Source organism: Amblyraja radiata, chromosome 2, assembly GCF_010909765.2.
Source record: "Amblyraja radiata isolate CabotCenter1 chromosome 2, sAmbRad1.1.pri, whole genome shotgun sequence".
Taxonomy (NCBI): domain Eukaryota; kingdom Metazoa; phylum Chordata; class Chondrichthyes; order Rajiformes; family Rajidae; genus Amblyraja; species Amblyraja radiata.
This window is the reverse complement of record NC_045957.1, coordinates 123396034-123419359: the sequence shown is the minus strand read 5'-3', so window position 1 is coordinate 123419359 and position 23326 is coordinate 123396034. Positions and strand designations below refer to the sequence as shown.

Sequence of the window (23326 nt, the reverse complement as noted above, 5' to 3'; positions counted from 1 at the left end):
GGCTCAAAGTCAGTCCCGAGCGAGGCCTCCAGCTCCACGATGTTAGGCCGCAGAGTGACCGGAGGTATGATCCGGAAAACAATCGCATCTCCGGCAAGGTGAGTGATTGAAAAAAAGTTTCCCCCGACCCCCCTCACCCACCCCCCACATAAAACAAACCAGGGAACATTAATACTTATTTAAACACACTAAAAATAACAAAAAAAAGACGAAAAGGACAGACAGACTAGCCATCGAAGCGCCACCCGTTGGAACCCAGTATTTTGTGACCATCTCAAGTTCAAGTACAGCTTCTTCCCAACAATCATCAGCCTCTTGAACACTACACAACACTAACTTCAACTATGAGGTCAGAAGAAGCGTCCCGACTTGAATCATCATCTTTTAGAGATTAGAGGATGCAGCACGAAAACAGGCCCTTCGGTGCACCGACCTGTGATCCCCATTACACTAACATATATCATGCAACAGTGGAAATTCACATTTAAAAAAATCAAAGCCAATTTATCCACAAACCTGTACGTCTTTGGAGTGCGGGAGGAAACCGGAGCACCCGTGGGGAAAACCCATGCGGCCACGGGGAGAACATACAAACTCCATCCAGACAGCATCCCATAATCAGAATCGAACCCGGGTCTCTGGACTGTAAAGCAGCAACTCTACCGCTGCACCACTGTGCTGCCACATCACGTATCCAAGTCAAGTCAAGTCAAGTTTATTCGTCACATACACATCCAGGATGTGCAGTGAAATGAAAAATGGCAATGCTCGCGGACTTTGTGCAAAAAGACAAACAAACAAACAATCAAACAAACTACAAACAGAATGTAACAGAATCACATATTCTTTTTCATATTAAATATTGTGGGCGGAAGGAAAAAGGGGAAAAAAACAGCAATTTTAAGAAAAAGCAGTAGAGTGGTACAGTAAATTTAGTCCCTGGTGAGATAGGAGTTTACAGTCCTAATGGCCTCTGGGAAGAAGCTTCTTCTCAACCTCTCCGTTCTCACAGCATGGTAGCGGAGGCGTTTGCCTGACCGTAGCAGCTGGAACAGTCCGTTGCAGGGGTGGAAGGGGTCTCCCATGATTTTATTGGCTCTGGAGTTGCACATCCTGATGCATAGTTCCTGCAAGGGGGCGAGTGAAGTTCCCATAGTGCGTTCGGCCGAACGCACTACTCTCTGCAGAGCCTTCTTGTCCTGGGCAGAGCAATTCCCAAACCAGATTGTAATATTTCCGGACAAGATACTTTCCACAGTTCCTTTTTCTCCAGAGTTCTCCAGAGAGACTGCCTGACTCGCTGAGTTACTCCAGCACCTTGTGTCCTTCGATAAACTACTTTGGACTGTCTTATGTGCATAAAGTCTTTTATTTTAACTGGTATAACGGTTATTAATTTATAGATGTGGGTTTTCACCGGGTGCTCCTGTTTCCTCCCACAGTCCAAAGACGTTTGGGTGTGTAGGTTAATCAGTTTTGGCAAAGATTGTAAATTGTCCCTAGTGTGTGTGGGATAATGCTTGTGTATGGGGATCACACTGGTCGACGCGGATTTGGTGGGCCAAAGGGCCTGTTTCCACACTGTATCTCTGACCTAAACTAAACTAGACCAATTTCTTCATTTTGAGCTTCATGCAGAATGACTACAGCACAGATGTAAATTAAAAACATCAAATGCTGAAAACACTCAGAAGCTCAGGATACTTCGTGTGGGAAGAGAAACAGAGTTAACATTTCAGGTCAAAGTTCTTTCATCCGGAGAAAGGTTTAAACTGTGCTTTTGTAGACAAAAAGGTGCCGGTTAAAATATAATTCCTTTCTGTTGGTGACTATAGAAACAGAAAATAGGTGCAGGAGGAGGCCATTCGACCCTTCGTGCCAGCACCGCCATTCATTGTGAATTAGGCCATTCGGCCCATTGTCTACTCTGCCATTCAATCATGGTTGATCTATATTTCCTTCTCAACCTCATTCTCCCACCTTCTCCCCATAACCCCTGACACCCTTGCTAATCACAATAGACAATAAGTGCAGGAGTAGGCCATTCGGCCCTTCGAGCCAGCATCGCCATTCAATGTGATCATGGCTGATCATCCCCAATCAGTACCCCATTCCTGCCTTCTCCCCATATCCCCTGATATCCGCTATCTTTAAGAGCCCTATCTAGCTCTCTCTTGAAAGCATCCAGAGAACCTGCCTCCACCGCCCTCTGAGGCAGAGAATTCCCCAGAACTCTCTGTGGGAAAAAGTGTATCCTCATCTCCGTTCTAAATGGCTTACCCCTTATTCTTAAACTGTGGCCCCTGGTTCTGAACCCTTAATAATCTTATATGTTTCAATGAGATATCCTCTTATCCTTCTGTCCAGCTGCTCCATTCTCTCAGCATATGACAGTCCCGCCATCCCGAGAATTAACCTTGTAAACCTACGCTGCACTCCCTCAATAGCAAGAATGTCCTTCCTGAAATGAGGGGACCAAAACTGCACACAATACTCCAGGTGTGGTCTCACTAGGGCCCTGTACAACTGCAGAAGGACCTCTTTGCTCCAATACTCAACTCAACTCAATCTTTGGGCGGCAGTGTGCCGCTCTTGAGCATGCGCAGTGAGGCAGGCCGGTCGCCTGGGAGCGAAGGCGGGGCTGTTCCGTCTCTAGCGTTGCCATGGAGATGATTGAGATTGACGGCGGCGGGGCGGGGCCATCGCCCGATCATGCGCGTTGAGGCCCGGCGTCGCCAAGGTGACAGCGCCGGGATTGACCGGAGCCGCCTCTAGAGCATGCGCACGAAGGCCGGCCAGCCGTTGCTATGGAGACGCTAGGGGCGGGTGGGGGGGCGGTGCCGCATCCCGAGCATGCGAGTTGAGCCGCGGCGTTGCTATGGAGACGCCTGCGGGTGGACGGCGGCGGCGGCGGCGCGTTGCCATGGAGAGGCCGGGCCTAGAGCCGGCGATGGGCGGCAGCGGCGTGGAGGTAAACAGGGCGGCCGGGGTGAGCGACGCGGGGTGCTGGGGAGGGGTCATAAGATCATGAGTGGGATCGGGCAGAATTGGACCATTCGGTCCATCCAGTCTACTCCGCCATTCAATCATGGCTGATCTATCTATCTCTCCCTCCTAACCCCAGTCTCCTGCTATCTCCTCATAACCTCTGACATGTCAGGGAGGCTCCGGCCCCCAGCGGTCTGTCTTCCTGTGGCAGCGGCCCTGTGGTGGACGGCGCCGGCCCCGGGCTGGGCTGGGCTGGGCAGGCAGCCGCCCCTTGACACACAGAGGGAAAGAGTGGGGTGGAAGAGAGGGTGGGAGAGGTGGGAGAGAGAGATGGGAGAGAGAGCGTGGTGGGAGAAAGGGAGAGAGAGAGGTGGGAGAGAGGGAAAGAGAGGAGGAAGAGAGGGAAAGAGGAGGGAGTGAGTGGGGAGAGAGGGAAAGAGAGAGGTTGGAGAAAGGGAGAGAATGGGAGAGAGGTGGGGGAGAGAGAGGGAGAGGTGCGAGAGAGATGGGAGAAAGAGAGGGGGAGGGAGAGAGAGAGAGAGGGGAGAGATGGAGAGAGAGGTGGGAGAGAGGGAGCGAGGGAGAGAGGGAGAGACGAGGGGTGAGATGCAACATGAGAGAAGAACAATTTAATAGGAATCTGTGGGGCACCTTTTTTTCACACAGGGTATATGGAACGAGTTGCCTGAGCAGGTAGTTGAGGCTGGGACTATAACAGCATTTGAAATACAGGTACATGGATAGGACAGGTTTAGAGGGATCTGTTTCCATGCTGTATGACTCCATGAGATAAGAGATGGACGGCATCATGTTCAGTGCAGACATTGTAGGCCTGTTCTTGTGCTGTACTGTTCAATGTTCCAAAGATACAGCATGGTAACAGGCTCTTCAGCCCACCAAGTCCACACTGACCATTGATCATCTGTTCATACTTACTGTTAGGTCAGCATCATTCATTCTCTTGTGGACTGCTGGATCTGGCATTTGCTATTGTCTCAATAGACAATAACTGCCTCACAGCGGCAGAGAACTGGCCTTGATCCCAACCTCCGGTGCTCTCTGCATGGAGTTTGCATGTTCTCCCTGTTTCCTCTGGATGCTCTGGTTTTCTCCCACACCCCAGACATGTGGGATGTGTTGGTTCATTTGTAAAATTGTCCATAGTGTGTCAGAAGTGGGTAAGAAAGTGAGATAACATTGAGCAGGTGATTGATGGTCAGTGTGGACTCGGCAGGCCAAAGTGTCTGGTTTCATGTTGTATCTTTCAAGTAATCAATTTAAATAGTAATCTGAAATATTGAGCTAAGCAGTAGAAAAATTAAGACGAGACACAAGAGACTGCAGTTGCTCGAGTGTTGAAGTGTGAAAACGCACACCTCCAGATTCAGGAACAGTTTCTACCCAGCTGTTATTAGGCAACTGAATCATCCTACCGCAACCAGTGAGCAGTGCTGAACTACTATCTACCTCTATGATGTCTCACGGACTATCCTTGACCTGACTCTACCTTACACTAAACGTTATTCCCTTATCATGCATACACTGTAAATGGCTTGATTGTAATCATGTACTGTCTTTCCGCTGACTGGTTAGCACGCAACAAAAAGCTTTCCACTGTAGCTTGGTATTCGTGACAATAAACTGAACCGAACGGGATTCTCTGGCAACATAAACTGCAACAAACATATTGGGATAAATAGTGTAGACAAACTGAAACTTTTGCCCAGTGTGGAAATGACAAAGACAGATGATACCAAAGATGGCAGATGACATTAAAGTAGGTGCTACCATAGGCAGGGAAGATGCTTATCAAAAATGACAGCAGGCTCTTGAACAGCTGGCCAAGTGAGCAGAGGAATGTGTCTCACCTATCACACAGATCACAGGAGATCTGGAAGCCTTGGGCGAATTGAATTGTCCGTGTCTTTATTTACTTATTTATTTATCTATTTATTTATTTATTTATTTTTACATTTGAGCGTGATAAATTTGTGATCAGCGTGAGAGCGTGAGAATTTTTGTGAAATGTGTGAGTCTCACACTCAATGCATGAGAGTTGGCAGCCCTGGCTGTAGGAAGAGGCTAGGACTTTAGGAGTGGTGGTGCAGTCCGATACAATAGTGACATTTAAGAAGTGACGTTTGGATAGGCACATGGATACGCAGGAAGTACGTCATCAAGTTTGCCATGGACATTGTGGACTGAAGGGTCTGTTCCTCTTCTGTAGCATTTTATTGCTATACACTGGAGGGGCTCTGAGGATTGGGCAGCATCTGTGGTGCAGGAAATTCTGGGTTGAAGCCCTGCATGAGGACTCGTGAATTTTGATTTTTTGATGCTTAGAGAAGCAGTTGCTTGTAGAGGAAAACTCAACATAGTTAAATTGTTAAATATCTGCTTGAGAAGCAGAATATTGGTGGTGCCTGACTTTAATTCCAAGGAAGCCTGATAAAGACAGGGGATGGAAGCAGAGAGGCTCTGGATTTTCTTGGTCATTGGAACTGTTTCTGGGAAAGGAGGAAGTTTCAAAGATGGATGGGTTGCACCTCAATTCAGACATTGATGGGACGGTCCCAACCTCAAACGTCACCTATCCACGTTCTCCAGAGAAGCTGCCTGACCCGCTGAGTTACTCCAGTACTCTGTGAAATGTCACCTATCCATGTTCTCCACAGATGCTGCCTGACCCGCTGAGTTACTCCAGCACCCTGTGAAATGTCACCTATCCATGTTCTCCGCAGGTGCTGCCTGACCCGCTGAGTTACTCCAGCACTCTGTGAAACGTCACCTATCCATGTTCTCCAGAGATGCTGCCTGACCCGCTGAGTTATTCCAGCGCTTTGTGTCCTTTTGTGTAAACCAGCATTGGAGTTCCTTGTTTCCACAATGAATTGCAGGAATTTGTTTAATATTTAAATTGAAGAAGTGACTTTCTTTTTGAAATTTGGTTTAGTTTTTCATTTTCATTTTAACTTGGAACAATAAGATGGTATCATTTACAGTGTTAGTCAACAGTAAATACCCTTGTTGCTGTTGTTATTCTTTATTGGAACATGTGCCTAGATACAGTGAAATGCTTTGTTTTGCATACAACCCAGTAAAATCATACTGTAGATAAGGACAATCACACACAAATAAGAGTGAAAGATTGAGTAGATTTCTTCTGAAGCAGTACACAAAGAGTTTAGTTTGGAGATACAGCCTGGAAACTGCCCGCAGAGTCCGCACCGGCCAGCGATCCCCGTACACTGACACTATCCTACACACATTTTTTGTACCTAAGCCAATTAACCTACTAACATGTACGTCTTTGGAGTGTGGGAGGAAACCGGAGCACCCGGTGAAAACCTACACAATCACAGGGAGAATGTACAGACTCTGCAAAGACAGCACCCGGGTCTCTGGCGCTGTGAGGCAGCAACTCTTCAGCTGCGCCACCATGCCAACCCCTTACTGCGTTTACAACACCATCTTTGTAGCTTTCAAGTATCAAGTTCTTAAAAACATTGATTCTTATCTTGGCCTCAAAGGTGCCTGTGGCAAATTACAGTTAATGGCTCAATGGTTCTTTATTATCCTGTGTACCAAGGTACAGTGTTCTCTTTTGCATAGATCAGTAAGATTATTGCCATGCCTAAGTCCAAACCCCAGTTAAGTACAGAAACAGCCCACTGAGTCCATAACAGGTGCCTGGTGTTGGTGTTGGTGCCAATTTAACAGTTCCACCTGCAGTTGGCTATAAAGGCCTGCTGTATAAGTTAGTCCCTGGTGAGATCAGAGTTTACAGTTCTAATGGGCTCTGGGAAGAAACTCCTTCTCATCCTCTCTGTTTTCACAGCGTGACATTGGAGGCGTTTGCCTGACCGTAGCAGCTGGAACAGTCTGTTGCTGTGGTGGAAGGGGTCCCCCATAATGTTGCTAGCTCTGGATCTGCACCTTCTGATGTATAGTTCCTGCAGAGGGGCGAGTGTAGTTCCCATAGTGCGTTCGGACGAACGCACTACTCTCTGCAGAGCCTCCTTGTCCTGGGCAGAGCAGTTCCCAAACCAGATTGTGATGTTTCTGTACAAGATGCTTTCTACAGCCGCTGAGTAGAAGCACTGGAGGATCCTCAGAGAGACTCTGAATTTCCTCAGCTGCCTGAGGTGGTAAAGGCTCTGCCTTTCCTTACTCACCAGTGCGGCAGTGTGTGATGTCCATGTCAGACCCATGTCAGACCAGAGATTTAAAGCAGCTCTCCCTACCCACTGTATCCCCATTTATCTTCAGTGGGGTGGCGTGTACGTCCTCGGATGTTGTTCCCTCCTAAAGTCAACGATCAGCTCCTTAGTTTTTTTGACATTCAAGAGGAGGCTGTTGTCCTGACACCAGAGTGCCAGATCAGCCACCACCTCCAGGTAGGCCTTCTCATCGTTATTGGAGATCAGGCCCGCCACCACAGTGTCAACAGCAAACTTGATTATAAAGTTGGAGCTGAACCTCACCACACAGTCATGTGTGTACAGGGAGTACAGTAGGGGGCTGAGGACGCAACCCTGGGGGGATCCTATGCTCAGGGTGAGGGTCTTCGATGTATTTCCTCCCATCCTGACTACCTGGGGCCTGGTGGTGAGAAAGACACACAGGGGAGTGTTAAGCCCAGGTTCCAGCAGCTTCTCAACAAGTCTGGTTGGGACTATCGTGTTGAAGGCTGAACTGGTCAAGTCAGGAGCTGTTCTTATAGATCCAACAGCTGCCTATGACTCCGTGTGGCACCGGGGACCAACTGCAAAGCTACCTCGGGTGCTGCCAGACAGGCGCATGGTACGCTACACCATGGAGCTGATATCAAACCGCAGCTTTGTGCTTAAGACCAGCAGAGTAGGCTACGTAGACTAAAGAATGGCGTCCCACAGGTATCTGTCTTGGCTTCGCTGCTTTTCAACGTGTACATCCATGACCTCCCAGAGACCATCGCTGGAAAATATGGGAATGCTGACGATCTAGCCATCCTGATGAGACCACAAAGAGTGGAAGACAATCGAAAGCTCCTTGAGTCAAGACATGGGCACTTTGGCTGTATACCTACGACAGTGGCGTCTAAAGCTGAGCGAAGGCAAAACAGTGTCAACGGCATTCCATCTAAACAACAAGGAAGCTAAGCGAGAGCTAGCTGTCTTCGTTAACAACAGGCGCTTGGACGTCCAACAAACACCCACTTACCTCGGCGTAAAGCTGGACAGGTCGCTTACATTTCGTCAACACCTGGCTGGTCTCCGCGACAAGGTCATGGCACATAGCGGCCTCATCCGACGCCTGGCAGGAACAAGTTGGGGAGCTACTCCATCAACTCTTCGCACCTCTCCCTTAGCTCTTGTGTTTGCCCCAGCTGAGTAATGCACACCCGTATGGAGTAGAATTAGACATACTAGCCTGGTAGACATGAGCCTGAACAGCATCTTGCGAACCATCACTGGGTGCCTTCAACCTACTCCAGTCGAGCAGCTCCGCCTGCAGGGATCCGAAGGCAAGCAGCTACTCTGGCACTATCTCGTCGTGCCATGGACCCAGATCACCTCCTCCATCAGGCTATCAGCAGAGAGCAGAGGCCACCCCGACTGAAGTCCCGTCACCCCTTTGCTCCACATGGAAAACAACTCCTAGCATCCATCCAGCCAACTGAGACAAAAGCACACTGGATAGCCACCAAGTGGTCACAGGAGTGGAAGGCAACCTCATCTCCATTACACAGCTACATCTCTTCACCAGATAAAAGCTGTCCAAGGTCTGACCTCCCCAGAGGAGCATGGGTGAAGCCCAACAGACTTGGTACTGGAGTTGGGCGTTTAAATGCCAGCATGTGGAGATGGGGGCTCCGCCAGAGCCCAGCCTGTGAATGTGGAGCAGAACAACAGACAGCCAACCATGTCATCTCTGGGTGCCCGCTCTACCACCCACCAAATGGAGCTCAGGGCCCGGCAGACATTGACACCAGCAGAGACAACACCCTGGCTGCTCAACATTCGGCTTGAGATCTAACTATTACTTTGGTTTATGTTTCATTCGCGAGAAGAAGAGTAATCCTGGATAGCACCCAACAAACGCTTTTCACTGTACCTCGGTACATGTGACAATAAACTAAACTGAACTGAAACAAACTTTCTAAAAGGAATTATATTCAACCAGGTGCACAAAAGCCTACATTTTCTACTAAAGACGGACACAAAAAGCTGGAGTAACTCAGCGGGTCAGGCAGCATATCTAGAGAACATTGATAGGTGATGTTTCACAGAGTGCTGGAGTAACTCAACGGGTCAGGCAGCATCTGTGGAGAACATTGATAGGTGACGTTTCACAGAGTGCTGGAGTAACTCAGCGGGTCAGGCAGCATCTGTGGAGAACATGGATAGGTGACGTTTCACAGAGTGCTGGAGTAACTCAGTGGGTCAGGCAGCATCTCTGGAGAACATGGATAGGTGACGTTTCACAGAGTGTTGGAGTAACTCAGCGGGTCAGGCAGCATCTGTGGAGAACATGGATAAGTGACGTTTCACAGAGTGCTGGAGTAATTCAGCGGGTCGAAGGCATAGGAAGATTGGCATGTCCCCTCCAAAAATCTTACCAAACTCTACGGATGCGCCATAGAAAGCACTTTATCAGGATGCATCACCGCTTGGTTTGGGAACTGAAAAAGAGCGCAAAGCTTGGCTCAGGGCTGCGACACTCAGTCTTTGTCCTCTCCTTGATTTGGTTTGGTGTTATCGGCATCTGTCTCCACAAAGTATTCCACGAGAGAAGACTAACTAGATTAACGGGAGAGACCACGAGAAGGTTGCCGACATCTCCCCGACGTTACAATCAAGCCATTTACAGTGCACAGATACATGATCAGGGAATAACGTTTAGTGCAAGGTAAAGTCCGATCCAGGATAGTCCGAGGGTCACCAATGAGGTAGATAGTAGTTCAGCACTGCTCTCTGGTTGTGGTAGGATGGTTCTGTTGCCTGGGTAGAAATTGTCCCTGAATCTTGGGTTTCCGACTGTATAGATTATTATCTTATGTGATACGGTATAAAATGAATTATAAGGATGCTTTTGTTTTGCTTTCACAGCAGAATGGCAGAGAACCAGTCACAAGGATAGTCTTGTAACCTATTGCAAATACGGATTAAGGATATGAAAAGCAACCATACACCCAAGGACTTCTTTCATTTCTGAGAGCAATATCTGAAGACTTTAAACCAGTCTAGGAGTTATACAATTTCTTAAACTGCGAATCAAACAGATGAAGGAATATTGAGCTTAGGTTTCCGACTGTATAGATTTTTTCTTCCTTCAAATATGAATCGATATACAACGATGAAACAGCTGGGGGATGGAACATATGGCTGCGTCCTCATGGGGAAGAGTAATGAATCGGGAGAATTGGTAGCCATCAAAAGGTATGTGCGTATTTTCAGCAACATAGCGGACATTTTAAGTATCAGTACAAAAATGTTCTTGAATTGATTAGTATGACTGGATGTTACAATTCAATAAGGTTTTTCACTACAATTGACATTTGGTATTCTTGGGGATGACCCCAAGGTGATTTTGCTACCAGACACATCTTCAGTTGTGTACCTCAACGTCACTGGGTGTTTCGGCCTTTTATCACAAGCCGCCCTCAGTCGAGGCAGGCCCACCGCAGGGTGATCAGCCCTGGGTGTGTGTCCTATGGTTAGCCTCTAGATGGTCACGTGGCAGCCCAGACAGCATCTTTTCTCTTCAGCCACAGCCAGTGACTGCTCCATTCGGCTTTTCAAGGATAATCAAGGGTCAAGGGCCGGTCCCACTTGGCGATTTTTTTCGGCGGTGTGATGCGGAGTGATGTGGCGGTGACGGAGTGATGTGGCGGTGACGCGGCGTGATGATGTATTGACGCGCGGTGTTTTTTTTCAAGTGTCACAACATTTTTTCTGTCGCCGCTGGATTTTGAAATGTTCAAAATCTTTTGGCGACTCTGATATGACGCCGGCAGTCGCTGAAAAAATCGGCAAGTGGGACAGGCCCTTAAGAAATCTTTTGTATTTTTCTAATCCACCATGAGAAAAGTTCATGTTCTTCAGTGATAGCAGAATTAGGCCATTCGACCCATCAAGTCTACTCCACCATTCAATCATGGCTGATCTCTATTTCCTCCTCAACCCCATTCTCCTGCCTTCTCCCCCTAACCCCTGATACCCGTACTAATCAAGAATCTATCTCGTCCTTAAAAATATCCATTGACTTGGCCTCACATAATAAACAACTCGTGGCAAAGTGGTATTTAAATTAGTTTACTTTAGTTTATTGTTCAGAGATACAGCGGGGAAACAGGCCCTTCAGCTCACCGAGTCTGCGTCGACCAGCGATCCCCGCACATTAGCGCTATCCTACTCACTATTTTTACCGAAGGCAACTAACCTACAAACCCATACGTCTTTGGAGTGTGGGAGGAAACCGGAGCACTCGGAGAAAACCCACGCGGTTACAGGGAGAACGTGCAAACTCCGTACAGACAGCACCCAAAGTCAGGATTGAACCTGGGTCTCTGGCGCTGTGAGGCAGCAACTCTACCGCTGTGCCGCCCTTAACATGTTACAGTAATGTTCCTGAAGGAGAGACACAGGTGAAAAATCTATTTATTTAATTTTATAAATGAGATGAATAATCTTCATAATGAACACCTAGTATCAAAGTGCGTCACAGTGGCTCAGCAGGAGCTTCAGAATTCCTGGTCCGTTCCTCACTATAGGTGCTGTGTGTATTGAGTTTGTACGTTCTTCATGTGACCACCTTGGTTTTCTCCGGGTGCTCCGGTTTCAATATACAATAGTCAAATAGGTGCAGGTGTTGGCCATTCGGCCCTTCGAGCCAGCACCGCCATTCACTGTGATCATGGCTGATCATCCACAATCAGTAACCCGTTCCTGCCTTCTCCCCATATCCCTTTGCTATCTTTAAGAGCTCTATCTAACTCTTCTGTGGCAGAGATTTTCACAGATTCACAACTCTATGGGTGAAAAGGTTTTTCCTCATCTCTGTTCTAAATGGGCTACCCCTTATTCTTTCCGCCCACATTCCATAGGCTTGCAGGTTTGTAGGTTAATTAGCTTCTGTAAATTGGACCCTAGTATGAGGATGCGAAACTGGGATAACGTGGAACTGGCGTATCGGTGATCGTTGGCGCACTCGTGGACCTGTTTCCACGTTGTATCTTTCAGCTAAACTAAAGTGGGATTTCAATTGACGCATTGGGTACGGTTTCCTTAGTTTAGTTGTTTAGAGATACAGCGCAGAAAGGCCGCATACACCATGATGTTAGGCCGATACGGAAAAACATCGCATCTCCGTCGAGGTAAGAGATTGGAAAAACTTTTTCCCCAAAAACTTTTTCCCCAAAAAGGAAAAAACTTTTGCCGACTGAGGATGGTTTGACTGCCCCGACCGCGGGAGAACAAAGAGTAAGAAGATGAAACTCCAAGCCGTTGAGTGTGTTCTTCCATTCCGACGCCGGAGCTCCGATCATCCCGGCGAGAGGGCGTGAACATCGGGCCGCCGTAGCGGCGACTGCGGAGGGCTCAAAGGCCACGGGTGAACAAAGAGGAAGATGACTGAATTTTATTGCTTTCTTTCACAGTGGGAAGCGTTGATTCCGCTGTGTGGGGATGTTTATGTTAAATCCTATCGTGTATTGTGTTCTTTTTTATTCTTATGGCTGTATGGTCACTCAAATCTCACTGTACCAAGTGGTGCACAAGACAATAAATGTAACTGGAACTTGAACTTGAGCGGAAAAGATCAGGTAGACGCAGAGTCTTTTGCCCACAGTGGGGGAATTGAGGACCAGAGGACACAGGTTTATAGACAATAGGTGCAGGAATGGGCCATTTGGCCCTTCGAGCCAGCACCGCCATTCAATGTGATCATCGCTGATCATCCCCAATCAGTACCCCGTTCCTGCCTTCTCCCCATATCCCCTGACTGTTCTTTAAGAGCCCTATCTAGCTCTCTCTTGAAAGTATCCAGAGAACCGGCCTCCACCGCCCTCTGAGGCAGAGAATTCCACAGACTCACAACTGTGTGTGTGGAAAAAGTGTTTCCTCATCTCTGTTCTAAATGGCCAACCCCTTATTCTTAAACTGTGGCCCCTAGTTCTGGACTCCCCCGACATCGGGAACATGTTTCCTGCCTGTAGCTTGGCCAAACCCTTAATAATCTTATATGATATGTTTCAATAAGATATCCTCTCATCCTTCTGAATTCCAGAGTATACAAGCCCAGCCTCTCCATTCTCTCAGCATATTGACAGTCCCACCATCCCGGGAACTAACCTTGTTAACCTACGCTGTACTCCCTTAATAGCAAGAATTTAAGGTGAAGGGGAAAATGTTTAATAGGAATCTGAGGGGTAACATTTCCACACAGGTGGGTGTATGGAACGGGCTACCAGAGGAGGTAGTTGAGGCAGGGACTATCGCAAAATTTAAGAAACATTTAGACCAGTACATGGATGGGACAGGTTTGGAGTGATATGGGCCAAACACAGGCAGATGGGACTAGTGTAGCTGGGACATGATTGGTGTGGGCAAGTTGGGCCAAAGGGCCTGTTTCCACGCTGTATGACTCTATGATTCTAAATCATTCCGATCCATGTACCTGTCCAAATGTCTTTTAAAATTCTCTGGAAGATTTAAATACATTTCAAGAACATTTATACTTTTGATATCCCATTAATCAGCTTGCCAACTGCAGTGCGTGAATTCCCCGCTGAGCATGGCTATGTTATGTTCAGCGAGAGTATTACATTATCTTGATGAATTCCTACATTTAACTTTCTCATTACCTTTTTAAGAATATTTTTAGTATCATTATTATCTCGCCGTTGTTTCAGCCCATTTGTTTCAGTCCATGTGTTTAATTTTGCAGGATGAAGAGGAAATTCTACTCCTGGGATGAATGTATAAATCTCAGAGAAGTTAAGGTAATGCTAACTTATTCGTATACAAAGCCCCCCACCCCCTCCATATCAAAAATCTCTAACCCACCATTCTACCTCCAGGTCCCTCAGGTCGGCCGACTTGGGGCTACTGACTATCCTGCGGTCTAGGTTTAAGCTCAGGCGACCGCGTTTTTGCAGTTGCAGCACCCAGACTGTGGAACAGCATCCCTCTTCCCATCAGAACTGCCCCCTCCATTGACTCCTTTAACTCGATGCTCAAAACCTTTTCTACTCCCTAGCATTTTTGAGGCCCTCTGAGGGGGCGCTGTAATTAGTTGATGTATGTATTGTTAGGTCTGGGTACCATTAGTAGCACAGTAGTATCTGCACTGATGTACACTTTGGTCAACGTGAGTTGTTTTTAAATGTGCTATCCAAATAAAATTGACTGACTGACTAACTGCTAATACTAACTGTGTAGGTAGAAACCACGGATGCTGGTTTAAAAAGAAGATAAACACAAAAAAGCTGGAGTAACTCGGCGGGTCAAACAGCACCTCCGGAGAAAAGGAATAGGTGACGTTAAGGGGTCGAGTCTGAAGAAGGGTCGCGACCCGAAATGTCACCTATACCTTTTCTCCAAATTTGCTGTCTGACCAGCTGAGTTGCTCACGATGCTTCTATCTCTGTTAATTATTTCTTGCCATTCTCTTGAACATTAGAATATAAAACGTAGAACTGTACAGCACAGAGCAGGCCCTGCGGTCCACAATATCTGTTCCAAGTACAATGCCAAGACCAGCTCTTGTTTGCCAGCACATAATCCATATCGATCCATATCCACGTACCTATCCAAAAGTAAGTAAGTAAGTAATTTTTATTTATATAGCACTTTTAAATCAAATCACGTTGAAGCCAAAGTGCATTACAGAGAAGAAATTAGATTACCATACATCCATATAAAAGAAATAAGAGAAAACAGACACAATACACTATAGGATTCAACATGAACGTCCCCCCACAGCAGAATCAACACTTTCCACTGTGAGGGAAGGCACTAAAAAGTCCAGTCCTCCTCCTCCTCCTAGTCCATCCGATGTCGGGGCCTATTTGAGGCCTCCGCAGCCAGTCGCCACAACGGCGGCCCGATTTTATAAGCCCTCTTGCCGGGAAGATAGAACTCCGGCGTCGGGTGAACACTTAAATTCTTAAATTTAAATTCCACTATGTGTAAGAAGGAACTGCAGATGCTGGAAAATCGAAGGTAGACAAAAATGCTGGAGGAACTCAGCGGGTGAGGCAGCATCTATGGAGCGAAGGAAATAGGCGACGTTTTGGGTCGAGACCCTTCTAAGGGTCTCGACCCAAAACGTCGCCTATTTCCTTCACTCCACAGATGCTGCCTCACCCGCTGAGTTTCTCCAGCATTTTTGTCTACCTTAAATTCCACTATCGTATGTCTGCCCCCACAGCACCGTGCCGGCGAGTTCCAGGCACTTGCCACTCCAGGTGTAAAAAAAAACTTGCCCCGCACATCTCCTTAAAACTTTAGATAGGCACAAAATGCTGGAGTAACACAACGGGATAGGCGGCATCTCTGGAGAGAAGGAATGGGTGACGTTTCAGGTCGAGACCCTTCAGACACGTTTCGGGTCTCAGACCCCTTAAAGATTTATGTAGAATGAACTCTTTTCTCTTTTCCATTCCCTCCCCTGCCCCTCTCTTCCCCCTGACACCTGTGTTGTGTGTGTATGTGTGTGCGCATGTATGCCTATGTTAATTTCCTTCTTGTGCATATCTGCCCGTTACCAGAAAATGCTTGGTTGATGGTTACAAGTGCAGCTACTATCATGGCCCATCCTAGGTGGAGCATTGTTTAATGTCCTCTCCACTGCAGTTTTGTTGGAAAGTAGATAACATCATAATAGACAATAGGTGCACGAGTAAGCCATTCGGCCCTTCGGGCCAGCCCCGCCATTCACTGTGATCATGGCTGATCATCCACAATCAGTACCCCGTCCCTGCCTTCTCCCCATATCCCTTGACTCCGCTATCTTTAAGAACTCTATCTAGCTCTCTCTTGAAAGCATCCAGAGAACCGGTCTCCACCGCCCTCTGAGGCAGAGAATTCCACAGATTCACAACTCTCTGCGTGAAAAGGTTTTTCCTCATCTCCGTTCTAGATGGCCTAGCCCTTATTCTTAAACTGTGGCCCCTGGTTCTTGACTCCCCCAACATCGGGAGCATGTTTCCTGCCTCTAGCGTGCCCAATCCCTTAATAATCTTATGTGTTTCAATAAGATGCCCTCTCATCCTTCTAAATTCCAGTGTACGCAAGCCCTGTCGCTCCATTCTTTCAACATATGACAGTCCCGCCATCATTCGTGGAGGAAGGAACTGCAGGTGCTGGTTTAAACCGAAGATAGACACAAAAAGCTGGAGTAAGTCTGCGGGACAGGCAGCATCTTTGGAGAGAAGGAATGGGTGACGTTTCGGGTCGAGACCCTTCTTCAGGCTGAAGAAGGATCTCGACCAGAAACGTCACCCATTCCTTCTCTTCAGAGATGTTACCGGTCCCGCTGAGATAACATCATTCCCCATTCTGAAGAGTGGTCCCGATCCGAAACATCGCCTGTCCATTCCCTCCCCAGATGATGCCTGATCCACTGAGTTCATCCAGCATGCTCAAGAATCAAGCATTTCCAATTTCTTTTGTCTATAACATCATTCCTCATTGTAACATCTATATTCACAGAAGCAAGTACATAACTTATGTCAACGTCTTGAATTGTTCTGTGTAATATTTAGCTTGCATCTTGGTCAGTTTACTGAAAACTGCCAATGCAATGGTGACGAGATGACCTTATTAACCGTACAAGAACCGTGCAATGCACAATGGCGCAGTGGCAGACTCAATGACGCCAAGAGTCCCAACCCAAAACATTACCTATCCATGTTCTCCAGAGATGTTGAGTTACTCCAGCACTCTTGTGTCCTTATCTGTTTTTGTATGACACCTGCTGGCTGAAAGGAGAAGCAACATGCAATCCTTTTGAAGAACATCCTGGACATCTCGAATGCACCAAAGTGCTCCAAACTGTACTAAATTCACAGTGTCATACAACGTGGAACGCTGACCAACATGTCCCGTCTACACGTCCCACCTGCCTGTGTTTGGCCCATAATTATCCCTCGAAACCTGTCTCATGCATGTACCTGTCCAATTGTTTCTTAAACGTCGCAATAGTACCTGCCACAATTACCTCCTCTGGCAGCTCGTTCCATTACACCCACCACCTTTTGTTTGAAAAAGTTACCCCTCGGGTTCCTATTAAATCTTTTCCCCTTCACCTTGAACCTATGTCCTACTCTGGGCAAAAGACTCTGTGCATTTACCCGATCTATTCCCCTCATGATTTTGTACACCTCTAAGAGCAATATGAAATGTGGCATAGATAAGGTGTAGTGCCCTTCATCATTCTGGAGGCTACCATGTTTACGGTGATGGTTGCTTTCTCCTGTACAAGCAGAGCACTCCGAGCACAGGAGTGTGACGAGCTCTGTCCGCAGATAGTGATGGATCTCTGATGTAGAAAACATTAAAGTCTAGATGTCTTGCTCCTCAAAAACCTGGACATGGGCAAGGTTTCTCTTGCTTTTAGTAGACAGGTTCTCCGGGTTATAAAGCTTCTCCCTATCTCTTATACTCTTATCTCTGCCCGGTCCATCACGGGTACTGACCTCTCCACCAACGAAAGGATCTACAGGAGTCACTGCCTCAAAAAGGCAGCCAGCATCATCAGAGACCCACACCACCCTGGCCACGTTCTCATCTCACCCCTGCCATTGGGAAGAAGGTACAGGAGCCTGAAAACTGTAACGTCCAGGTTCAGGAACAGCTTCTTCCCTACAAATCATCATTCAACCAACCATCGGGCGGCACGATGTCACAGGGGTAGAGTTGCCGCCTTACAGCGTCAGAGACCCGGGTTCGATCCTGACTATGGGTGCAGTCTGTACAAAGTTTGTACATTCTCCCCGTGACGACGTGCGTTTTCCCCGGGTGCTCAGGTTTCCTACCACAGATGTACAGGTTTGTAGGTTAATTGGCTTTGGTAAAGATTGTAAATTGTCGCTAGTGTGTGTAGGATAGTGCTAGTGTACGGGGATCGCTGGACGGAGTAGGCCGAAGGGCCTGTTCACTACAACCTCCAAATAAGCTCTGAACTACATAGACTTGGGGGTATTGTTTTTGCCTTTCCACTATTATTATTTGTTTGGTCTTTTTTATATATTGCGCTGCTGCAAGTAAGAATTTCATTGTTCCATTTCAGGACAAAATGACAATAAAACACTCTTTACTTCTTGCTCACGGTGTTCTTACACTAAACCATCCAATTTCCTATCACCTTGTTGTGCTCCTTGTCAATATTTACTCCACCTCTAAAAACAACAGCATTTGTAGTCCCTTAATATAATTGCAGCGATCTCCTCAACAGGGCAGTGGGCAGGTGCTATAGACCTGCACTGCTCCCGCCCCCATGAGTCTCGGGCAGATGGGGCTCGTCAGCCTGGGAAGGCAGTCCATCTAGGAGAGGGAAAACTCTGATTTCTAGAATTTAGAAGATTGCTCGCTCGCTAGAATTTAGAAGATTGAGGGGGGGTCTTATAGAAACTTACAAAATTCTTAAGGGGTTGGACAGGCTAGATGCAGGAAGATTGTTCCCGATGTTGGGGAAGTCCAGAACAAGGGGTCACAGTTTACGGATAAGGGGGAAATCTTTTAGGACCGAGATGAGAAAAACATTTTTCACACAGAGAGTGGTGAATCTCTGGAATTCTCTGCCACAGAAGGTAACCATATAACCATATAACAATTACAGCACGGAAACAGGCCATCTCGACCCCTCTAGTCCGTGCCGAACACATAATCTCCCCTAGTCCCATATACCTGCGCTCAGACCATAACCCTCCATTCCTTTCCCATCCATATAACTATCCAATTTATTTTTAAATGATAAAAACGAACCTGCCTCCACCACCTTCACTGGAAGCTCATTCCACACAGCTACCACTCTCTGAGTAAAGAAGTTCCCCCTCATGTTACCCCTAAACTTCAGTCCCTTAATTCTCAAGTCATGTCCCCTTGTTTGAATCTTCCCTACTCTCAGTGGGAAAAGCTTTTCCACGTCAACTCTGTCTATCCCTCTCATCATTTTAAAAACCTCTATCAAGTCCCCCCTTAACCTTCTGCGCTCCAAAGAATAAAGCCCTAACTTGTTCAACCTTTCTCTGTAACTTAGTTGCTGAAACCCAGGCAACATTCTAGTAAATCTCCTCTGTACTCTCTCTATTTTGTTGACATCCTTCCTATAATTAGGCGACCAAAATTGTACACCATACTCCAGAATTGGCCTCACCAATGCCTTGTACAATTTTAACATTACATCCCAACTTCTATACTCAATGCTCTGATTTATAAAGGCCAGCACACCAAAAGCTTTCTTTACCACCCTATCTACATGAGATTCCACTTTCATGGACCTGTGCACAGTTATTCCCAGATCCCTCTGTTCACCTACATTCTTCAATTCCCTACCATTTACCATGTACGTCCTATTTTGATTTGTCCTGCCAAGATGTAGCACCTCACACTTATCAGCATTAAACTCCATCTGCCATCTTTCAGCCCACTCTTCCAACTGGCATAAATCTCTCTGTAGACTTTGAAACTCTTCTTCATTACCCGCAACCCCACCTATCTTAGTATCATCTGCATACTTACTAATCCAATTTACCACACCATCGTCCAGATCATTGATGTAGATGACAAACAACAGTGGACCCAACACAGATCCCTGTGGCACCCCACTCGTCACTGGCCTCCAACCTGACAAACAACCATCCACCATTACTCTCTGGCATCTCCCATTCAGCCACTGTTGAATCCATCTTGCTACTCCACCATTAATACCCAACCATTGAACCTTCTTAACCAACCTTCCATGAGGAACCTTGTCAAAGGCCTTACTGAAGTCCATATACACAACATCCACTGCTTTACCCTCATCAATTTCCCGAGTAACATCTTCAAAAAATTCAAGAAGATTAGTTAAACATGACCTTCCAGGCACAAATCCATGTTGACTGTTCCTAATCAGACCCTGTTTATCCAGATGCTTATATATATTATCTCTAAGTATTCTTTCCATTAATTTGCCCACCACTGACGTCAAACTAATAGGTCTATAATTGCTAGGTTTACTCTTAGACCCCTTTTTAAACAATGGAACAACATGCGCAGTACACCAATCCTCCGGTACTATTCCCGTTTCTAATGACATTTGAAATATTTCTGCCATAGCCCCTGCTATTTCTACACTAACTTCCCTCAATGTCCTAGGGAATATCCTGTCCGGACCTGGAGACTTATCCACTTTTATATTTCTCAAAAGTGTCAGTACTTCCTCTTCTTTGATCCTCATAGTTTCCATAGCTACTCTACTTGTTTCCCTTACCTCACATAATTCAATATCCTTCTCCTTGGTGAATACCGAAGGTAGTTGAGGCCGGTTCATTGGCTATATTTAAGAGGGAGTTAGATGTGGCCCTTGTGGCTAAAGGGATCAGGGAGTATGGTGAGAAGGCAGGTACAGGATACTGAGTTGGATGATCAGCCATGATCATATTGAATGGCGGTGCAGGCTTGAGGGCGTACTCCTGCACCTATTTTCTATGTTTCTATGATTTAAAACCTCCACTGCCTTGTGGCCATATCCAGTCATGGAAAAGGTTCCAGGAGTAAACCTCCAGAAAATCCGGAGTCAGAGCCCCTAAGGTAGTTCGTCGTTGTCTACAACCTCGCTCTGGCAGCTCCTGCGACGGCGCTGGTGCCAAACTGTAATGGCCCTGCTGTTCCTTTGGATCGATCAGCGACGTGGAGAGGGGGGACATGCTGCATGGGCAGCAGCCTGTCCTCCATATGACATCACCCAGGCTTGCATCCGACCCGGATGCATCACCCATGGTCAGTCAAAGGTTCAAAGGTTATTTTATTGGTCACATACACCTAGGTGTGGTGAAATGCTTCTTGCCAATGCAGCACATAAAGAAAGAATACAGACATAACAGCAATAAAGAAATTTAAACATAAAAACATCCCCCCACAATGGTTCCCATTATGAGGGAAGGCACAAAGTCCAGTCCCCATCCCCAGTTCACCCATAGTCGGGCCTATTGAGGCCTCCACAGTCGCCTTTACGGAGGCCCGATGTTCCAGGCCGTTCTCGCCGGGTGATGGTGCTCCGGCGTCGGGAGAATCCTCACAGCGGCATGGGACACCTGGAACGGCCGCTTCCGTACTGGAAGCCGCGGCTTCCGAAGCCAACAAGGCCGCGCCGGATGGAGCTCCACAACTGGTGATCTAGCTGAGAGATCCCAGGCTCCCGATGAAAAGTCAGCGCCACCACCCGCAGCTGGCCGCTCCTCAGACCCGCAGCTCCGCGATGTTTTTATTGGCGGTCTAAGCTCACTGGAGTTCCAGCGCGGCGACCCGGGTAGGGCATCGCCTGCTCCACGATAGCGCTCCAGCGCTGTGCCGCCGCCGAAGCCGAGGTTCTGGGCGGTCCCCGACAGGAAACGCCGCTCCAGGCCCGCTGGTAGGCCGCGAGGACAGGTCAACGGTGCAGCCCGGAGAAAAGCTGCCTCTCCGACCAGGTAGGGACCGTAGAAAAGCAGTTTCCCCCTCCCCCCACATAAAAAAGGCTAGAACTCCAGAACAAAAAAACTCAACTAACTAAAAATTAAAAAAAAGAGAGAAAAAAACGGACAGCTGCAGGCTGGGCAGCCATACCATACAGGACGGCGCCCCCTATCCATACAGGACGGCGCCCCCTATGTCATGACCGAGGGGGGGCCTAGGACCTCAACAAAGACAATTGATGATTAACAGTTGAGGGTGGACAGCCAGAACCTTTTTCCCCTGGCTGGGAATGTCCAACACTGGAGGGCGCAGCTATAAGGTGAGAGGGAGAACGTTTAATGGAGATGTGCAGGGCAAGTTTTTTTTTACAGTGTGGTGGAGGCCTGGACCGCATTGCCAGGGGTGGTGGTGGAGGCAGATACGATAGTGGTTTTTAAGAGGCTTTTAGATTGGCACATGGATGCCCAGAGAACCAGCAGGCAGATGAGATAGATCAGTTTAGCTTGGCATCATGCTTGGCGCAGATGTTGTGGGCAGAAGGGCCCGTTCTTTTGCTGTGCTATTCCTACTTTGAGGAAGGGTACTCTTGCTTTTGAGAGGGAGTGCAGCGTTGGTTCACCAGGTTAATTCCCGGGATGACGGGACTGATGTAGGATGAAAGAATGGGTCGACTGGGCTTGTGTTCACTGGAATTTAGAAGGGATGAGAGGAGATCTTGTAGAAGCAAATCAATTCTTAGAGGTTTGGACAGGGTAGATGCAGGAAAAATGTTCCCGGTGTTGGGGGAGTCCAGAACCAGGGGTCACAGTTTAAGAATAAGGACTCATCCTTTTTAGGACTGAGATGAGGAAAAATGTTTTCACCCAGAGAGTTGTGAATCTGTGGAATTCTCTGCCACAGAAGCCAATAGACAATAGATGCAGGAGTAGGCCATTCGGCCCTTCGAGCCAGCACCGCCATTCAGTGTGATCATGGCTGATCATCCACAATCAGTACCCCGTTCCTGCCTTCTCCCCATATCCCCTGACTCCACTATCTTTAAGAAATAGACAATGGACAAAGAAATAGAAATAGGCAGTGGAGGTCAATTCACTGTATGATTTCAAGAGAGAGTTACATTCAGCTCTTAGGGCTGAGGGAATCAAGGAATATGCGGAAAAAACTGGAACGGGGTACTGATTGTGGTTGATCAGCCATGATCATATTGAATGACAGTGCTGGCTCGAAGGGCCAATTGGCCTACTCGAGCACCTATTTTCTGTGTACTGTTCTAGGTTCCATCAACTTGTACGGCAGGTGTAGGCTCTGTCCCTACACCTACTTTCCTTTGTGTGGCCAACAATTAATTACATAATTACTTTATTACAAATTATGATGCAGTTTCATAGCAGAGCCACATTGTAGAGGGATTGACATTACTCGTAGGTCATCCATGCACTCTGTGCATGAAGTGCCCTAAATGAGGTTCCCATAATCCATAATTCACACCAGTTATGATTTACAAACATGGCACTACAATTGGGCACTGTTTGGCACTATAAGTCAATCACCAAGGATAGTCTTCCCAGTTGAGGTGTTTTCACTTGTGGGGGAACTATAGCCTATTGGTGTATAAGTTTCAGGAGCAAAACTATATAAAACTATAGCCTATTGGTGCAAAGTTTCAGGAGCAGAATAAGGCCATTCGGGCCATC

The 23326-nt window shown here is 47.2% G+C and overlaps 1 protein-coding gene across 3 annotated transcripts in view; it reads left to right on the top strand.

The window, feature by feature from the left end:
• Positions 1 to 2844: 2844 nt before the first annotated feature.
• Positions 2845 to 23326, top strand: part of mak (male germ cell associated kinase) — a 76508-nt gene continuing 56026 nt past the window's right edge. For all 3 annotated transcript variants that reach the window (XM_033014902.1, XM_033014894.1, XM_033014908.1), the window contains exons 1-3: positions 2845 to 2971; positions 10080 to 10409; positions 13918 to 13972. In XM_033014902.1, coding sequence (XP_032870793.1) covers positions 10309 to 10409; positions 13918 to 13972 — 156 coding nt within the window. In that variant the 5' untranslated portion in view covers positions 2845 to 2971; positions 10080 to 10308. The remainder of the gene's footprint in view (positions 2972 to 10079; positions 10410 to 13917; positions 13973 to 23326) is intronic.